An 18,226-nucleotide genomic window follows, 5' to 3' on the forward strand; every position below is an offset into this window, starting at 1 on the left:
GGGGGTGTCCCCGTGGGGGGGGGGGTCAGGCCACACACTGTCCCCAGCCAATGCTGGCCGTGACCCCCCTGCCCCCCTTGGGGTGCTGCTGACGGGGTGGGAGGTGACGGGGCAGGGTGGGGGTGTCCAATGTGCCACTTGCATCTGGAAAAGGGGCCCCTGGAGGGGGAACCCGGCTGTGCCCGTGGGGTGCAGGGGTGCAGGCGGGGAGGGGGCTGGAGGAGGGGGGCACGTGGTGCTCCATGCTCGTCTCAGCCTGGCACCGTCCCTCAGCCACGCCAGTGTGTCCCACGCCGGGGGTCCCCCGGGGCGTCCCGGGGGGGCTGTGGGTGGGGAAGGGGTGCAGGGGCACTCCCAGGCCCCCCCTTAACTCCGCCGCTGCTCCTGGAGGTCCTTCTTCTTCTGCTTCTCCCGCTGCTTCTCCGCCTTCTCCTGGGCCTTGCGCTCCCTCTCGGCCGCCAGGCTCAGCTCCTTCAGCTTCCTCTTCAGCACCGCCCTGTCCTGGGAGCTGCCCACCCCCAGTGCCTGTGGGCACAGCAGGGTCTGGCAGGGGGGCCACGCTGCCCCCCAAGCCCTTTGGGGTACGGGGACCCCCCTCAGATCCTCGGTACCCACACCCCCGGTGCGGCAGCGCCTTGGGGGCCCCAGAACCTCCCATCCGCCTCCTGGACTCGTCCCTTGGGATGCCTGGAACTTCCTGCCCCGTGGAGCCACTGGTTTGGGCGAGGGGGTTTAGGTACCCCTTGATGAGCCCTTTGGGGTACCCAGAACCATCCCAGACCTTCCTGCCCTGTATCTTAATGGGGTAACTAGAACCTGCCTGGACCTTCTGCTCCATGGAACGCTCCACTGGGGTACCCAGAACCCTCTAAGACCCCCTGCTCCATGAGGCACCTTGTTGGGGTTCCTAGAACCCTCTGAGATCTTCTGCTCTGTCGGGGTACCCAGAACCTCTTGCCCCACCCCAGAGCCCGTTGCAGCACCCAGAACCCCCCCCGTGCCCCCTCATCAGAGCCTCCCAGCCCCGTACCTTGAGCTTGGCCCCGTCGAGGTGCAGGAGCCGGGGCCCGTCCACGCCGTGGGCAGAAAAGTCCTGCACGTACTGCTCCAGGCTCAGGCTCTCCAGCCACTGCCCCACCTGCTGGCACGTCCAGCCCGCGGCCGCGCCGGGGGGCTCCTCCAGGAACTGGCACAGGGCGTTAATGGGGGGTCCCCGTGGGATATGGGGGGGGGGAACACCCCAACCTCGCCCCCTCGCCGTGTCTCACCTCGTCCGAGGACTGGGACAGGGTGTGGTAGGGGTACGAGCACTTGGCGCGGGGGGGCCCGGGCAGGCGGGGGCTGGCGCTGGGCGGGGGGGAGTCCTCGCTCAGCGTCGAGTCCTGGGGCAGCATGAGGGGGGTGAGGGCAGGGCTGCCCCCCCGGACCCCTCTACAGCACCCTCCCACACCCATAGGGCTTCCAAACCCCCCTGGGCTTTCATCCCACAGCCCCCCCATATCTATCTTGATTTTGTGGGGCTTTGAACCTCCACCCCAATACCTGTCTTGACTCTATAGGGCTTTGCATGCCCCCACCCCAGCTATCTTGACCTTGTGGGGCTTTGGACCCCCACCCCAATACCTGTCTTGACTCTAGGGTCTTGACACCCCCCTCTCCCAAGCCATTTTGACCCTATAGGGCTTTGGACCCCCTCCTAATACCTGTCATGACTTTATAGGGCTTTGACACCCCCCCACCCCAGCCATCTTGATCCTATAGGGCTTTGCCCCCACCCCCAGTACCTGCTTTGACCCTCTAGGGCTTTGACACAGCCCCCCCATATCCATCTTCATCCTATGGGGCTTTGGACCTGCCGCCCCCAATACTTGTCTTGACTCTTTAGGGCTCTGACACCCCCCAAATCCACCCTGACCCTATGGGGCTTTGTTGTCTGTCCCTACAGCTGGTGTCATCTCCTCTCCTGTAGCCACCGAATGCATGGGAGCATCGACGTCCCTGTAGGGCCCCCATCCCCTCCCTTATCCCCACAGTGCCAGGCCCCCCTCCCCTGGCCGGGCACTGACCTGGGAGGCGGATTTGGCGGGGCTGAGCCCCTCGTGCCGGGGGGAGCCGCAGGGGGACGCGGAGCCGGGGGAGCCCGAGCCCCTGGCGCTGTCCGAGAACCACGAGAAGGGCAGGAAGGGGGAGCCCGAGGGGCGGCCGGGACCCTCTGCTGCCTCCCTGGGCACAGAGCCGTGTCAGGGGGTGGGGGCCGTGCCCAGGCAGCCCCCCCTGCCCCGGCTGAGGGGGTCCCTCACCTGCTGCCCGTGGACAGGCGGTTGCTGCTCTTCTCTTTGCGGCTCTTGCCGGAGGACGCCCGGCGCAGGGTCACCCTGGGGGAGAGGGGGGAGTCCTGAGGGCTGTGCTCCCCCCATGGGCCCCAGGACCCATCCTTCCATCCATCCATCCTTCCATCCACCCACCCATCCATCCATCTTTCCAGCCATCCATCCATCCATCCTCAGAGACCCCTCCATTTCCTCCAGAGGATCCTCCACTCGTGCATCCCTTCTCTGTGCATCCTGCTGTCTTTTCCTCCCTTCAGGCATCTCTCCAGCTGTGTCTCCATCTTTCTTTCCATTGCACCTCTCGATCTCTGCATCCGTCCTCCCTCCATCCCTGCATCCCTGCATCCCTCCATCCCCCATCTTTCCCCCCATCCCTCCCTGTATCCACCCTCCATCCCTTCCTGCATCCCTCCCTGCACCCCTCTGTCCCTCTCCATCCCCTCTGCATCCTTGTGTCCCCCTCCATTCCCTCTCTATCCCTCCCTATCCCGTCCTGCATCTCTTCCTCCACCTCTCCATCCTGTCCTGCATCCCTCTGTCCACCTCCATCCCCTTTCCATCCCTCCCTATCCCTTCCTGCATCCCTTCCTCCATCTCCTCTCCATCCCCTCCTTCATCCTTTCGTGGCCCACTCCATCCCCCCCGTCCCCCTCCACCCCTCCTCTGTGTACCCCCCCGCTCCCCCAGGGCCGGGTCTCACCCCAAATCCAAGAACTTCCTCCGTGTTTTCTTGTCCAGCCCCACGGTGGGACTGGCGGGCTCGGGGGGGCTCATGTCCCTGCTGTCATCTGCGGGAGAAGGACCAGGGTGTCCCCCACCGTCCCCACAGTGCCGGGGGATGTCCCGGGGGTCCCTGTGCGCCCCGGGGGGGTCGGGGGGGGTCTCACCTTCGCTGTGCTGCCGGGGCCGGGCATCGTGGCGGGCGAAGCCGGGGGAGCTGTCGGAGCTGGGGCAAGATTTGGGCACAGTGGGGCCTGACAGCCCCTCCTGGGACGAGGTGTTGGTGAGGGGCCGGTAGCGGCTGAGGGGCGTCGTGGGGGCCGGGGGGTCCCCCAGCGCCGCCCGTCCCGCGCCCCCGTCGAAGGAGAAGTCGCCGGCACGGGAGAAGGGCGAGGGGGTCGGGGGGCTGCCATCACCCTCGGTGCCCTGGGGGGCACACAGCAAGGGAAGGGGGGGGTCAGACCCCTGCACTCTCTCGGGTTTGTGCCCTAGACCCCCATCCCTGCCCTAACCCCAGCCATGGCGTCCCCCCTCTAATCCCTGGGGTAGATGGTGCCCCCAGCTCTGCAGCCCAACCATTCCCCTCTAATCCCTGGGGTCTGCGGTGCCCCCAGCCCTGCAGCCCAGCCATTCCCCTCTAATCCCTGGGGTAGATGGTGCCCCCAGCTCTGCAGCCCGGCCATTCCCCTCTAATCCCTGGGGTAGATGGTGCCCCCAGCCCTGCAGCCCGGCCATTCCCCTCTAATCCCTAGGGTAGATGGTGCCCCCAGCCCTGCAGCCCGGCCATTCCCCTCAAATCCCTGGGGTAGATGGTGCCCCCAGCCCTGCAGCCCAGCCATTCCCCTCTAATCCCTGGGGTCTGTGGTGCCCCCAGCCCTGCAGCCCGGCCATTCCCCTCTAGTCCCTGGGGTCTGCGGTGCCCCAAGCCATGGATTCCCCCCTCTAATCCCTGGGGTCCACAGAGCCCCCCACCCCTTCAGCGCCCCCAGCCCTGACGTCCCCCAACCCCATCCCCGGTGTCCGCGGTGCCCCCCGGCCCTGCCGCCCCCCGGTCTCACCGCGGTGTCCCCCTCGTCGCCCTCGGTGGAGCTGGCGCTGTCGCGCAGGCGGGAGCGGGAGGGCCGGTGGCGGCGGCCCTTGGCCAGCAGGCGGGCCCGGGCTTTGTGCAGGCTGCTGTCCAGGCGCGGCGTCTCTGGAACCACAGCGGTAAAATCTGGGGGTGAAAGAGAGACCGGGGCAGAGAGAGAGAGAGAGACGGACAGACGGACACGGGGTGGGATGGGATGGACAAGGAGAGAGAAGGACGATGGGGATAGATGGAGGGATGGACAAGCAGGGAGAAGGGATGGATGGATGGATGGAGAAGGAAGATGGGGAGAGATGGAGGGGGGAATAGAGAAGCAGGTAGGGAGAAGGAAGATGGATGGATGGACGGACGGATGGATAAGGAAAAGGAAATGGTGGACAGGTGGATGGGTGGGGCCAAGCAGATGGGGAGAAAAGGAGGGAGTGATGGATTGATGGGAGATGGAGGGATGGATGGCCAAGAAGGGGACGGGGGAGCGTTGGAGGGAGGTGGACAGAAGGTCAGGAGAAGGTCAGCCCAGTGGAGAGGGGACAGAGGGACATTGGGGACAGGGCAGGAGAGTCAAAGGGCAGGAGGGGGGTCCCAGGGAGATTGGAGGGGGCACAGGGAGAGGGGAGCATTGGGGACATGGATGGGGCACCCCAGTGGGGCAGGACAGGGAACAGGGGGACAGAGAGAAGTGTTCAAAGAGGTGCCCTGGCAGAGAAGCAGTGGGGTGACCCCGAGGACAGAATGTTCCTGTCACCCAGGGGGGCCACGCTTTGTCCATGGTCCAGCTGGGATCCCACTCATGTCCCTGCCCTGCTGTGACTCCTGTATCCCAACCCAGCACAAGGGGTGGCTCTGGGCCATGACCCCATGTCCCTGCCACCCTGTGCACCTCCCTGTGCCTCTCCCCATGTCCCCACATTCCTGTCACCCTGTGCACATCCCTATGCCCACACCTGTGTGTCCTGGACGTGTCCCCATGTCCCTGACACTCTCTGCATGCCCCTGTCCCCTGTATGTGTCCCCGTGTCCCCTTGCCCATACACATCCCTGTGTCCCCAAGTACACGTTTTCCCCAAGCTCAGTTTGTCCCCTCCTAAGACAGGAGGACACTGAGGGTGGGTGGGGACCCACAGGCAGCTCTGCACCCCCAGGGTGGTCTGCACCCCATTTGGGCGTCTGCACCCCATGTGCCCACTGGGACTCACCAAAAACCTCGTCCGTGTCCTGCAGCTTGGAGACCGACATGGTGGGACAAAGCTGGGGACAGAGGGGACAGTCAGGAGAGGGACCAGACCCTCTCCCAGTGATGCCAGTGCCCCCCCCTGCCTCCCAGTGATCCCCGTATCCCGGGGTTCGGGGGGTCTCGAGGTGGGGACAGGGACTCCTAATGCCTTGGCAGCATCGGGGCGGGGGGGCAGGCGGGGTAAGGGGGGGCAGATCCGTTCCTGGCTCCCCCCCAGCCCCTCCCTCCCCCCGGGGAACGGGTCCAGCGCCGGTGCGGGCTGAGGGGAGGCGGCACCGGGAGGGGACAGGACCGGGGATGATGTAGCGGTGTTTGGAGCTGTACCGGGCTGGGGCTGTACCGGGGCTGTACCGGGGGATGGGGCTGTACCCGGGGTCGCCGAACCGGGAGTTGGGGGGCTGTACTGGGATGAGGCTGTACTGGGATGGGGCTGTACTGGGATGGGGCTGTACCAGGGGATGGGGCTGTACCAGGGGATGGGGCTGTACTGGGATGGGGCTGTACCGGGATGGGGCTGTACCGGGATGGGGCTGTACCGGGATGGGGCTGTACCGGGATGGGGCTGTACCAGGGGATGGGGCTGTACCGGGATGGGGCTGTACCGGGATGGGGTTGTACCAGGGGATGGGGCTGTACCGGGATGCGGCTGTACCGGAGCTGTCCCAGGGGATGCTTCTGTACGTGGGGTGGGGCTGTACCGGGAGCTGGGGGGCTGAACCGGGCTGGGGCTGTCCCGGGGCTGTCCCGGGGGATGGTGCTGTACCTGAGGTGGGGCTGTACCGGGAGCAGGGGGGCTGTACCGGATGTGTACCGGGGCTGTACCGGGGGCTGGAGCCGTACCGGGGGCTGTACCAGGGACACTGTTATCAGGGGTGGGGCTGTCCCTGGGGTGAGGGGCTCTACCGGGGTTGTACTGGGGGAGCTGCCCGGGGGATGAGGCTGTACCGGGAATACTGAACCGGGGGGGACGGGGCTGTCCCGGGGGAGGGGCTCTACCGGAGGTGCTGTACCGGGGCTGTACAAGGCATGCTGTCCCGGGGGTGGGGCTGTCCTGGGGATGCTGTACCGGGGATGCTGTACCGGGGGATGGGGCCATGCCGGGGCCGCTGTCCGGGGGTGACGCCCTGTCCCCCCCCGCCCCCGACTCACCGGCGCTTCTGGGGCATCCTGGTCGCCCCTGGTCGCCTCCCGCGGGCTGGGCCGGGGCCGTGGCAGGGCCGGTGGGAGCGGAGGGCGCTGCCGAGCCGGGCTGGGCCGCCCCGCCGGGCCGGGGGCCGCGGGGGGGGTACAGGAACCCGGAAACGGCGGGGGCGGGGGGGCGGGGTCAGCCCCGCCCGGAGCGGGGCCGGTGATGAACGGACAGAGGCGGGGGGGCACCGGGAGGGGGGCGTGGGGGGATACACGGGGGCGCTGAACGGACAAGGGCGGGGGGGCTCTGGGGGCGGGCAGCGGGCACGGGAGGGACAGACGCACACACGGGGACAGTGCTGAAGGGACAGCGACGAGGGGGGTACCGGGGGAGGGGGCATGGGGACACCGGGCACGGACGGACAGACGCGCACACACGGCGGTGCTGAACGGACAGCGACCGGGCACGGGGACACCGGGCACGGGGACACCGGGCACGGACACACCGGTGGCCCCCACGGTGCCCAGTGTCTCCCATCCTCCACAGTGCCCCGAAGTGCCCCCCACCCTTCGCAATGTCCTCCACATGCTACTCACTCCTCCCAGTGCCCCTCAATTCTTCCCATTCCTCTCAGTGCCCTACAGTCTTTCCTGCTCCTCCCAGTGCCTTCCAATCCTGCCCACTCCCCTCCAATTCTTCCCACTTCCCCCCAATCCCTTCCTCTCAGTGCCCACATCGTGCCCACTCCCCCCAGTTCCCCCAGTTCTTCTCACTTCCCCCAGTTCCCCCTAAACCCTCCCACTCCTTCCAGTGTCCCCCATCCTCCTCGGTCCCCCACCCTCCCCATTCCTCCCCATGACCCCAAATCACTCCCAGTCTTCCCTATTCCCCCCATCCTTCCCAGTCTCGCCCATCGCCCCCGAGCCCCCCCAGCCGCCCCCCCCGACCCATCCGCGGGCAGAAGGAGGCGGGGGGAAGCCGAGGCCGCGTTTATGGGGTGGGGGGGCCGCGGACGCTGCGTTACAAAACGAGGACCAGTACATACATAGGTACATTATATATAGTATATACACCCACAGGTACACGTGTGAGATTAAATAACCCCGGCCCCCCCCGGGGCTCGCGCTCCCCGACCCCCCCTTAAATATCCTCCCCCCTCCCCAAGTGGCTCCAATCCAGTCGGACCCCCCTTCCCCCCCCCGCGTGCCCCCCCCCGCCTCCCACTCCCAGTATAACCAGCTCTGGCTCCCAGTTGCCCCCACATCCAGTTACTGTCGGAGACTCGGTACTTCGGGGCAGGGGGCGAGGGGGGCAAAATAGAAATGAAAAATAATGGGGTTCCCCCCGGGCCGAGGGGGTGGGACCCCCCGACCCGGCTGGGGGTGGCCAGTAGTGGGGGGTGTCCCAGCCCCAGAGAAATACTGTGATTTGGGGGGGGGTTATTTACAGTTGGGGGGTGAGGGCATCACCCTCACCCTGGAGGGGGACCCCCGTGTGTCCCCCCCCGCCCAGGGAAGGCGAAAGCCCCGGGCTCAGGGAGGGTAGCAGAGGGTGCTGGGGGGCACTGGGGGCCCCCACAGTGGGGTGCTGGGCAGCCCCCCACTGCCAGGGGGGTAGTGGGGCTGGTGCCCCCCCGTCCTGCTGCAGGGGTTGGCAAAGGCTGGGGGGGTGTCCCTCCTGCCCGGCGATGGTGGCACTGAAGGGGAGTGAGAGGGGGGCACTTGGGGTCCCCCCTCCATGGCGATGGTCCCGGGCACCAACCCCGAGGGGGGTACCTCGTTGTGGGGCTGGGGGTGAGTCCGTTGGTGGGGTGGGGAGGGCCAAGGCAACCGGCCCCCCCGACCCGTGCTCCAGGTGAGTCCCAAGAGAAGGAGCTGGGGATTGGGGGGGTTTCCAGCGTACCCCCCCAATATGGCTCACAATTTGGGGGGGTGGGGGGTGTCATTGTCCGGTCCCCGCCCCCACAGTGTCCAACCAGGGTGCCAGCTCTGTGTCTGGGGGCGGGGGGGTCACGTCGAGGGGAGGGGGGAGGCCTGGGGGGAGCTGTGCCCCCCCCCATCGGTCCATCACGTCACCACGAGACTCACACTGGACACAGACACGAACGCAGGGTGTGTCCCCCCCCAAAACCCCCCTCTGTCAGACGCCCCCCCACACACACACTGCCTGTGCCCCCAGGGGGGGAGTGGGGGGCACCAGGAGGCCTTGGCGGGGGTCTCATCTCCTCCCCGGTGGGGAAGAGGTGGGGAAGGGGCGGGGGGCAGGGCTGGGGGGGTGGTTTGAGGAGAAGAAATGGGCCCCCCCCACCCCGAAATCGCTGCGGTTTGAGGGTGGTTTAAGTCGGGTTGGAATTTTTCAAAGTCTGCAGCTTGGCCTCCAGTTCGGAGATCTGAAAAACAGCAAAGGGGACAGGTCTCAGCGGGGGGGGCCGGGAGGGGGCACACATGGGGGGTGGGGGGCACACGGTTGTGAACGTGGGGTGGGGGGACACACAGCAGTAGGGGGGACATGGCTGTGAACATGGGGTGGGGGGACAGGATGAGGATACAGGGATGGGGACACGGAGATGGGGGGACAGGACGGGGGGGATGGATGGGACTGGGGGGAAGGACAAAGGGGGCAGGACATGGGGGTGCTGGGGCGGGGGGAAACACGGGGGGGTGGGAAGGACAAGGGGGAGGGCAGGGAGATGGCACAGAGGGGCAGGAGACTGGAGGGGTGGATGGGACAGGGATGGGGGCACAGAGATGGGGGGCAGGTTGGGGACACAGGGACAGGGGCACAGAGACGGGTGGAGGGGGGGTAGGAATAGGGGGGCAGACTGGGGGCACAGGGATGGGGAGGGGGCAGGGATGGGGAGGGGGCTGCAGGCAGGCGGTGGGTGAGTCTCTGTGAGATGTCAGGGGATATTTTGGGGTGATGGAGGCGGGTGCATGGAGGGGCTCTGCTGGGTGCCAGGGACCTCCCCGCTGTGCCCTGGTGCCCCCCAGCTGGGCAGGGGATGCCCCCCCCTGTGACCCACAGCAGACCCTTGGGATCCTTTGGGATCCGGTGAGCCCATGTGGGATCCGCTGTGGCCCCGCACGGCTCTGACCCAACGGCTGGGGGGGATCCAGTGTGGCTGGCATGGAATCCAGTGGGGTCTGTTGGGGGATCCAGCATGACCAGCATGGGATCCGGCTCCCAACAGGATCGTGTGGGATGATCTCTGGGGATCCCTCGTGGGATCCCGTGCAAGCAGCCTGGGATCTGGTGCCCGAGGTGATCTCTTTGTGGGCTGTCAGACCCCGGAGCAGGATCTGCAGGCAGATCCCCTGCAATCCAGCATGGGATCCAGCGCCGGGAGGAGCCCGGGCATTGCCCAGTGCCCGAGCAGATCCGCTGTGATCCGGTGGCGGGAGCACAATCCCGGTGGGAGCCTCAGGTAGATCCACCGTGACCCGGGGTGGGATCCGTAGCTCAGTCCGGAGGGAGCCGGTGCCCCACACGGCTCCACAGCCCCCGGCGCGGGATCCGGCGGCCCAGCAGATCCCCCGCGATCCATCGGCGACGGAGCCCCGGGAGCGGCGTGGCCGTGGCCGGGCGGGGCTGGGGGGCTCAGGGACACCCCTGGTCCCGGCGTCCGGTGCCCACCTTCTCCTGCAGCTTCTCCATCTCCTCTTTGTGTGCCAGCTCCGACTCCTCCAGCACCCGCCGCTGCGCCGTCTCCTTCTTCAGGAACTCGATCTCCCTGCAGGAATCGGTGCGTGGGTGCACGGCCTCCCCCCCCCCCGGCACTGGGGATACCCCAGGGAGGGGGACCAGGGCAGGGGCATCCTGGGACACCCAGCCCAGTGGGATGATGGTGTCCAGGGGTCTTCCAGGGGATGGGCCGTGCCCAGGGAATGAGGGATGCACACAAGCCCCAGGGATCATGGAATCATCAAGTCATGGAATAGTTGGGGCTGGAAGGGATCTTAAAGATGATCTTATCCCACTCCCTGCCATGGCAGGGACACCTTCCACTAGACCAGGTTACTCCAAGCCCTGTCCAACCTGGCCTTGATGGATTCATGTCACAGGGAAGGTCCCTGCACAGGGAATGGTCCATGCCAAGAGAACAAAGGGTGCCCAGGAAGGATTTGGTGCCCCAGGGATGGGTCTCTGTCAAGAGGAAGGTTCCTTCCCAGGGCATGATCCATGATCAGGATGGAGCTGTTTCCCCAGGGAGGAGTCCCTGCCCAGTGGAATGTCCCTGCCCAGGGACAGGGGGTGCCCAGGAAAGATCTGGTGCCCCAAGAGATGTTATTTCTGCCCAAGGGATGTTAAGTGCTCAGGGACAAAGGGTGCCCATGAAGGGGTCAGAGCCCCACAAGAGGGTCCACACGAAGGGCATGATCTGTGCCCACGTTATGTGGCTGTGCCCAGGGACAGGGGGTGCCAGGGAAGGATCTGGTTCCTGGGGGACAGATCCATGGCCAGGGGGCAGCTCAGCCCAATGGCATGGTCTGTGTCCAGAGATCAGGGATGCCCAGGGAGGGCCTGGCCCAGCCCAATGTTCCCAGGGACCAGGGGTGCCCGAGGAGGGGTCAGTTCCCAGGGGATGGGTCCATGCCCGGGTGGACATGGGGTGCCCAGGGGAGGATGGGCAGGGGGTGGGTGCTGCCCTCACTTCTGCTGGTACTCCTTGATGAGCCGCTTGGCCTTGCTGTACTTGCGCTCCAGGGTCTGGTACTGGGCCTGGGTCTCCTTGAGGTGCTCGTCCACAGCCTGGCACAGGTTCTGGGCCTCCATCCAGTACCCTTCCAGCTTCTCCATCCGCTCCTTGTTCTCCTCCACGCTCTGCTCCAGCTGGGCCTTCTCAGCCCGCCAGCGTGCCTTCTCCTGCTCCAGGCACTGCAGCTGGGGATGGCACAGCATGGCACAGTCAGGGAGTGGGATATGGCACAGCATGGCACAGTCAGGGAGTGGGATATGGCACAGCATGGCATGGCAGAGTCAGGAACAAGCATGGCACAGCATGGTATGGCACGGCAGAGTCAGGGATAAGGATATGGCACGGCATGGCACAGTCAGGGAACAGGATATGGCATGGCATGGTGTGCCATGGCATTACAAATCAGGGAATAGGCATGGCATGGCATGTTCCACGTGGTGTGGCATGGCATGGCACAGCAAGGATCAAACAGGGAACAGGCATGACATGGCACAGCCAGGTGACAGGCAGAACACGGCACAGCACGTGCAGGGCAGGGGTGGGGATGTGAGGAATTCGGAGAGGATGGTGGAGATGGAGATCCAGGAGTGCCAGGGGAGATGTCAGGGTGTCCCCCCACCCCTGGGCAGCCAGGACCCCCAGACCCCTACTCACCTTCCTCTTGAGCTGCTGGATCTCGGCCTCGGTGACAGCGTGTTTGATCTGGAGCTGCGGGAGGAGCCGGTGTGGGTACGGGGTGGGCACACACGTATGGGCAGCCCCCTCTCCCCTGGCTTCCCCCCAGCCCCTCCTCACCTCCTTGAACTTGTGCACCAGCTTCTCGGGGTCCATCTCCACGGGGGACAGCGTGTCCTCATTCTCGGCCAGCTCGAACACCTCGATGGCCATCTCCCCACCAGGGAACATGGGGCTCATCTCCTCCTCCTCGTCCGTCGCATATTCGCCCGTCTGGGGAGGGCACAGGGCACCATTGGCATCCCCACCCGGGGAAATGGCGTCACCGGCCCCATGTCAGGCGGGGGGACCCTGGGTGGGTGGGTGGGCGGGCGTTGTCCCCTCACCTCCTCATCGTCCTCGGTGTACTGGGTGTAGCGCTGCTCGATCATCTCCCGCTGCCACCGCTCCTGCTCCAGCGTCTGCTGGATCAGCTGTGCCACCTCGCTCTGCTCCCCCGGCTTCTCCCGCCCGATCAGGAACCTGGGGGGCAGCGGGGCACGGGGGGTCAGCAGGGACGGGGGGGCCTGGCCGCAGGGGGACAGGGCAGGGGACACAGCTGAGGGACATCCCTGCAGTCCTCCTGGGAGTGGTGGGTTTAGGGGGTGTCATGGGGAGCAGTTGGGGGCGTTTTGGGGGGTGCTCAGGTGGCACAGGGCAGGCAGCGGGCATGAGGAGGGAGTGGTATTTATGAGGGGGAGTGGTATTTTGGGGCACAGCCCAGCCTGGGGACAGGCTATGGGGCAGGGACCACAGGGGTCTCAGCACAGATTCTGGGGGTCTCCCAGCCCCTCAAACCCCCCAGCCCTGGGTCCTACCGGACGCGGCCCTTGGTGTTCCTGAGGACGGAGGCGGCGAAGCTCTGGGTCACCCCCACCAGGCTGGTGCCATCCACCTCCACAATCAGATCGTTCACCTGGATCCTGGGGACAAGGGGACCGTCACAACGGGGCCACCCCTCGCCCACCTCCCCCACCACAGGGAACAGCTGGATCGTCATCTGCTCCCACCCCAGGGAACATCTGGATCATCATCTGCTCCCGCCCCAGGGAACATCTGGGTCATCATCTGCTCCTATCTGGGAACACCTGGATCATCTGCCTTCTCCTGTCATGGGGACATCTGGACCATGTCCCTGCTCCCACCCTGGGGAGCACCTGGACCATCTGCCTACTCCCATCCTGGGAACACCTGGACCATTTCCCTGCTCCCACCCCAGGGAGCACCTGGACCATCTGCCTACTCCTACACCAGGGAACATCTGGATCATGCCCCTGCTCCCATCTTGGGAACACCTGGACCATTTCCCTGCTCTTACCCCAAGGAACACCTGGATCATCATCTGCTCCCACCCAGGGAACACCTGGATCATCTCCCTGATCCCGGGGAACACCTGAACCGTGTCCCTGCTCCCACCCCCGTGCCAGGAGCAGCCATATAGGTGGGCAGTCCCCCCAGCCCGTACCTGCCATCCCGGTGGGCCGCCCCTCCTTCCGTCACCGTCTTGACGAAGATTCCCAATTTCTCCAGGCCCATGTCGGCCCCCGCTCCCATCCCGATGATGCTGATCCCCAACCCTTCGGAGTCTGTGGGACAGACAGACGTGTCCTGGCGGGGTGGCCACAGCCACCCAATGCCACAGAGTCACCTCCAAGGTGCCACAAGGGTCCTGGGGTGTGGGATGGGGTGAGGACCCACCTTTCTCCAGCTCCACAGGGAAGAGGTCGAGTCTCTCCACCCTCTTCTCCAGCTCGTACTCGGCCGAGGCGGCCATGGGGTCGACGTCCTCATTGCGGCGGTCGTAGTCCTCGTTGGAGTAAGTGCTGAACACCTGGTGGGAACAGGGAGCTGCTCAGCCAGGTGGGAAAACACCAGGGACACCCATGGCAATGGGAATTCCCGGGTGGGAGAGCCCCAGGCATGGGCAGGGCAGGGAGCCTGTAAGACACCAGAGAATCCCCCTCCCCACATCGTGTCATGGAGCGAGGGGGAGATGAGGAAGGACAAAGGGTTTGGAGGTGGCTCTGGGAGAGGAGATGGTGCCTGCACCCCATGGAAGGATGGATGGATGGATGGATGGACAGATGGTAGAATGACTAGAAAAAAGGAAGGAAGGAAGGAAGGATAGGTGGAAGAATGGATGGATGAAATGAAGGACTAATAGAAGGATGAGGCACCTCAAATCCCTGGAGATGCTGACTCCTCTCATGAGGCACCCCAAAACCCTCCTGTGTCAAATCCTCAGGGACACTGACCCTTGTTGTGGGGCATCTCTTCACCCTCCCGTGCCAAATCCCTGGGGACGCTGACCCCCACCATGGGGCACCCCTAAACCCTCCCTGGCCGAGGCTGGATGTGCCTCCAGGATGTTGTCCCCAGCCTGGAGCCGGAGGGAGTGGGTGCCATGTCCACTGGGGGCTGCTGGGGAGGGGCTGGCAGGGGCTGGGCCTGGCAGATGTCCCAGGAGGGGCCCTGGCCCCTCGATGCCGCCAGAGCGAGTGGATTAGGGATAACACCGTGGTGATAAAGCCTGGACACAAAGGGTATTAGGGATGAGTGTCAGGGGACAAAGCCCAGTGACACCCACAGAAGGGTAGGACCCACACGGGTGGCACCCAGGGGTGACAGGGAGGAGCAGGGCAGGAGACGTGCCAATGTCCCCCCGTCCATATGAGGTCCCTGGGGGGCTGTGGGTACATGTCCCCACTCACCCTGCTGTGCCTCCCACCCCACCCCCAGGTCCTAGGGGATTTGGGATGTGGGGGGGGTCTGGAATAGATTCCAAGGGAGAAGCAACCGAAGCCAAGGGAAGGGGCTGGTGGTGTGTGCCCCCAGCACTGGGCTGGGGGGGTCCCCAACGTCTCCAAGCCCTACAGCGGGTTTGGGGGGCTCAGTATCACCCCTGTACCTGGGCAGGGACCTGGATCCCACTCTCCACCCACCCCCACAGGTGGGACCCCTCCCCGAGGTAGGTAAAAGCAAGAGGTTAAAGGCTGTGCTGGGGTGAGCAGAGCACCCCAAAAACGCATCCATGGCCAGGGCACCATTCCCAGGGTCGGGTTGGCTGGTTCCCACAGGATCAAGACTCCCTGCAACATGCAGCCACCCCAGCACACGGCCACCACTGCCCCCTGCCCAGGCCACAGTGCTCCCTGTCCCCCTGTCCCCCTGTCCCAGGTGGGGCCACCCACCCGCTCTGACTCAGAGCCAGAATATAGGCCGGGGCTCTAAAAATAACCCGGCTCCGGCACAAAGCAACCGCTGCTCCCGCGGTCGGGGGGATCCGTGCGGGAGAGAACACCCCAAAATAGCTGCACGGCCCCTTTAGCCCCCCCTTCCCCGGGGGGAGCATCCCAGGTAGGGACCCCAAACCCTGCCAGGATCCCCGGCAGGGAGCAGGGGGTGCTCGGGCGATGCCGCCCACCCAGCCACGCTGCCACGGCACTTCCCCTTCCTCCACTTCCCGAAACGGCTCTGGGCACCGGGCTGGGCACACGAGGGGGGGCACAACCCCCCCAGTGCCACCTTGTCCTAGGGGACCCCCCGGTTTGGGAGGAGTCCTGGCACCGAGGGACACCCAGGACCAAGGGTGGCACAGCCCCGGCACCCAGCACCTCGTACACGGATATTTCAGGCATCCCCTCCCAAAATATGGAGTAGGTCTTGGCCCGTCCCGGGCACGATGGGGAGGTTGGCACTGGGTGCTGTGCACAGTCCACCCCAGCAGGTACCTGACCCCATTGCACCAGCCCCGGGGGGCCCCTTGTTGGCAGGGGGGGCCCCATGCCCGGGCTTGGCCCTTCATTAGCCAGCTCGTTAGCCAGGCCCAGGCCCACCTTCCCCCAGTGCAAGGGCACGGCCAGGAGGGATGCCCTGTCTGTGGAGGGCACAGAGCAGGGGGGCACAGACCTGCACCCCATTTTTCTGTCCCCTCCAAATGGGTGATTTTGTGGGGGTCCCATACACCAATCTGGGCTGCCCCTCACCCTGGGGTGCCCTTCATCTTAAGGTACCCCTCATCTTGGGCTGCTTGCCCACCTGGGCCCACTTGGGTACAGCCAGGGTACCCCTCACCCTGGGTACTCTTCACCCTGGGTATCTGTCCCCTGGGTACCCGTCACCCTGGTTACCCCTCACCCCGGTTACCCCTCACCCCAGGTATCTGTCACTCTGAGTACCCCTCACTCCAGGGTACCCATCACCCCGGGTTCCCTTCCTCCCCAGCTGCCCCCCACCCCCAGCCAGTCTCACCTGGATGGGCGCTGTGCTGAACTGGATCTTGCGGTTGGGGACAGGCTCCTCTTCCTCAGACAGCCCAGGGATCTCCACACAGCCCGACTCGGGTTCGTACAGCCCTTCGGTCTCCTCCTCCTCCTCCAGCCCGCTGCCCCCCGAGTCCTCCCCGAGCCCGCTGTAGGCACTTATGTCCACCAGGTCCGCCTCAGAGAAGTCCTCCTTCTTGGCCTCCTCGTAGCCATCGCCCTCCTCCGCCCGCTCGCCCTTGACGCCCTCCTCGCCCGCAGCAACCCCGGCGCCCCCATCCAGCCGTGGGGCGGTGGCCGCTGGACCCTCGTCCCCCTTGGCCAGTTGGGGCACAGGTGGCACCGCTTCTCCCGCTGCCGCCGCCTCTTCCTCCTCATCCTCACCCTCTCCGCTCTCCTCCACCTCCACCGGCTTGATCTTGCAGACCTCCTGCACCCGTGGGGCGGCCGGTTCCTTCTCCGCCGGCCTCACGCTTTTGCTCGGCGCCTTCTCCTCCTCGGGTGGCCGGGCGCGGGTTGGGGCAGGGTGCCCATCGCCCTGGCGCCCGGCCTCGGCGCCCGGCGCGAAGACCCGCGGCTGCTTGCCCACCACCTTGGCGTTGAGCGGCGCTCCCGCCCTGCCCTGCGCCTTGTGCAGGTTGTTCCGGAGATCGGCCTTCTCGAAGACAGCGCTGAGCTGGCTGACCGTGGGCGACACGGCGTCGGCGTCCAGCTTGTCCAGGGACTCGGTGCTGCCGTTGAACCTCACCACCACGTCCAGCTTGCGGTCCTGGAAGCCGGCGCGCTCCTTGCGGAGCAGCAGCTTGGTGGTGGTGGCCTTCTCCTGCGGGCTCCTCTCGAAGATCTTGCGGGTCTCCTGCAGCTTGGAGAAGGGCTTGTCGGGCTTGGAGTCAAAGCGGCTGACCCGCTCCGAGACGCTGGTGCCCAGCTTGAGGAGGCTGCCCTGGTCCATGGTCTCGCTGAGGCTGCCGGCGCGGGGCAAGGAGAGGCGCACCGGCTTCTCCTTGGCCTTGGCCAGGTCGCAGGCGCCCTCGGGGCCGGGCGCCGTCCCCATCTGCAGGAACATGTTCTTGATCCGGTGGACGTTGGAGCCATACTTCTTGCCCCGGCTCTTCTTGCCGTCCTCGCCGCCGTCGGCCTCCTTTGTGGGCGCCAGGGCCTGGATGGTGGCCTCGTAGGCGTTCCGGTGCGGGGACGCGCTCCGCAGCCCCCCGCCGCCCGCCGCCCCGCCGGAGGAGGGGGACCCCCCCCCGGCGGCCGCCCCTCCGCCTGCCTCCGTCCTCAGCATGGCTCCGCCGCCTCTCCCCGCAGCATCGCTCGCCGCCGCCGCCCCCGCCGAGCCCCCGCTCACGCCGCGGCCCCTCGCCGGCTACAGCGGCATCGGGGAGGGCGAGGATGCTGCCGGGGGGGGCCGCCGCCGGCACACCTGCACCGGCCGGCTGCCAGGCCCCGTCAGGCCATGTCCATCCTCGGCGGGGCCCCCCCGCCCGCCCTGCTCCGCCGCGGCCCTTCTTCCTTCCTCCCTTCTCCTCCTCCTCTTCCCCTTTCTCTGTGGCTGGTGATGGAGCCGCCGCTGCCTGCGCGCTCTGCCCGCCCCGCTGCCCGCAGAGCCCTCTGGGTCTTAGCAGCGCTCTCTCGCTCTTCCTCTTCCTCGGCGCCGCGCTTCGGCCTCAGCGCCGCCGCCGCCTCAGCCCGGCCATGGGGACCCCCCACCACCCCTACCCCAAAGCCCCCTCTCCCCCTACGGTCCCCTCCCCGCACCCGCCCGGGGGTCCCCTCCCTGCGGCGCGTCCCCCCCCAGCATCCGCGCTGTGCAGTGTGGGTCCCCCCCCGCGCCGCCTTGGCCGCTGTTACCACCCCTCGCGCTGTCCCCGCGTGTCCCCCCCAGCGCTGTCCCCGTGTGTCCCCCCCTCCAGCTCTGTCCCCTCCGTCTCTGTCCCCGTGTGTCTCCCACCTCCCCATCTCTGCTCCCCACCGTGTCTGTCTGATTCTGCTCCTGTCCCCCCCTCCCCAGTTTTGTCCCCGTGGCCCCCAGGCTGGTCCCCGTGTCCCCT

The 18,226-nt window shown here is 66.4% G+C and overlaps 1 protein-coding gene across 1 annotated transcript; it reads right to left on the reverse strand.

Annotated features, from left to right (window-relative positions):
- Positions 1 to 243: 243 nt before the first annotated feature.
- PPP1R9B (protein phosphatase 1 regulatory subunit 9B) lies at positions 244 to 17,898 on the reverse strand. Its single transcript, XM_032711069.1, has 20 exons — positions 16,162 to 17,898; positions 13,609 to 13,741; positions 13,376 to 13,496; positions 12,729 to 12,833; positions 12,258 to 12,393; positions 11,992 to 12,144; positions 11,851 to 11,904; positions 11,152 to 11,381; positions 10,134 to 10,230; positions 8,867 to 8,889; positions 6,521 to 6,806; positions 5,334 to 5,385; positions 4,109 to 4,263; positions 3,218 to 3,476; positions 3,031 to 3,118; positions 2,301 to 2,375; positions 2,067 to 2,223; positions 1,269 to 1,382; positions 1,031 to 1,186; positions 244 to 525 (listed from the first exon to the last, which is right to left on the reverse strand). Exons 1-20 carry the CDS (start codon positions 17,458 to 17,460, stop codon positions 367 to 369), a joined length of 3,852 nt encoding a protein of 1,283 aa, XP_032566960.1. The 5' UTR covers positions 17,461 to 17,898; the 3' UTR covers positions 244 to 366.
- Positions 17,899 to 18,226: the final 328 nt, after the last annotated feature.

This window comes from Chiroxiphia lanceolata, chromosome 26 (assembly GCF_009829145.1).
Source record: "Chiroxiphia lanceolata isolate bChiLan1 chromosome 26, bChiLan1.pri, whole genome shotgun sequence".
Classification (NCBI taxonomy): Eukaryota; Metazoa; Chordata; class Aves; order Passeriformes; family Pipridae; genus Chiroxiphia; species Chiroxiphia lanceolata.

Bases quoted from the DNA above. Each gene is read 5' to 3' on its own strand.
- PPP1R9B (XM_032711069.1), bottom strand. From the start codon at position 17,460: ATGCTGAGGACGGAGGCAGGCGGAGGGGCGGCCGCCGGGGGGGGGTCC. The intron at 13,497-13,608 runs GTGGGTCCTCAC...TCTGTCCCACAG, and splicing joins CCCTGTGGAGCTGGAGAAAG to ACTCCGAAGGGTTGGGGATC. The intron at 12,394-12,728 runs GTAGGACCCAGG...GCTGCCCCCCAG, and splicing joins AACACCAAGGGCCGCGTCCG to GTTCCTGATCGGGCGGGAGA.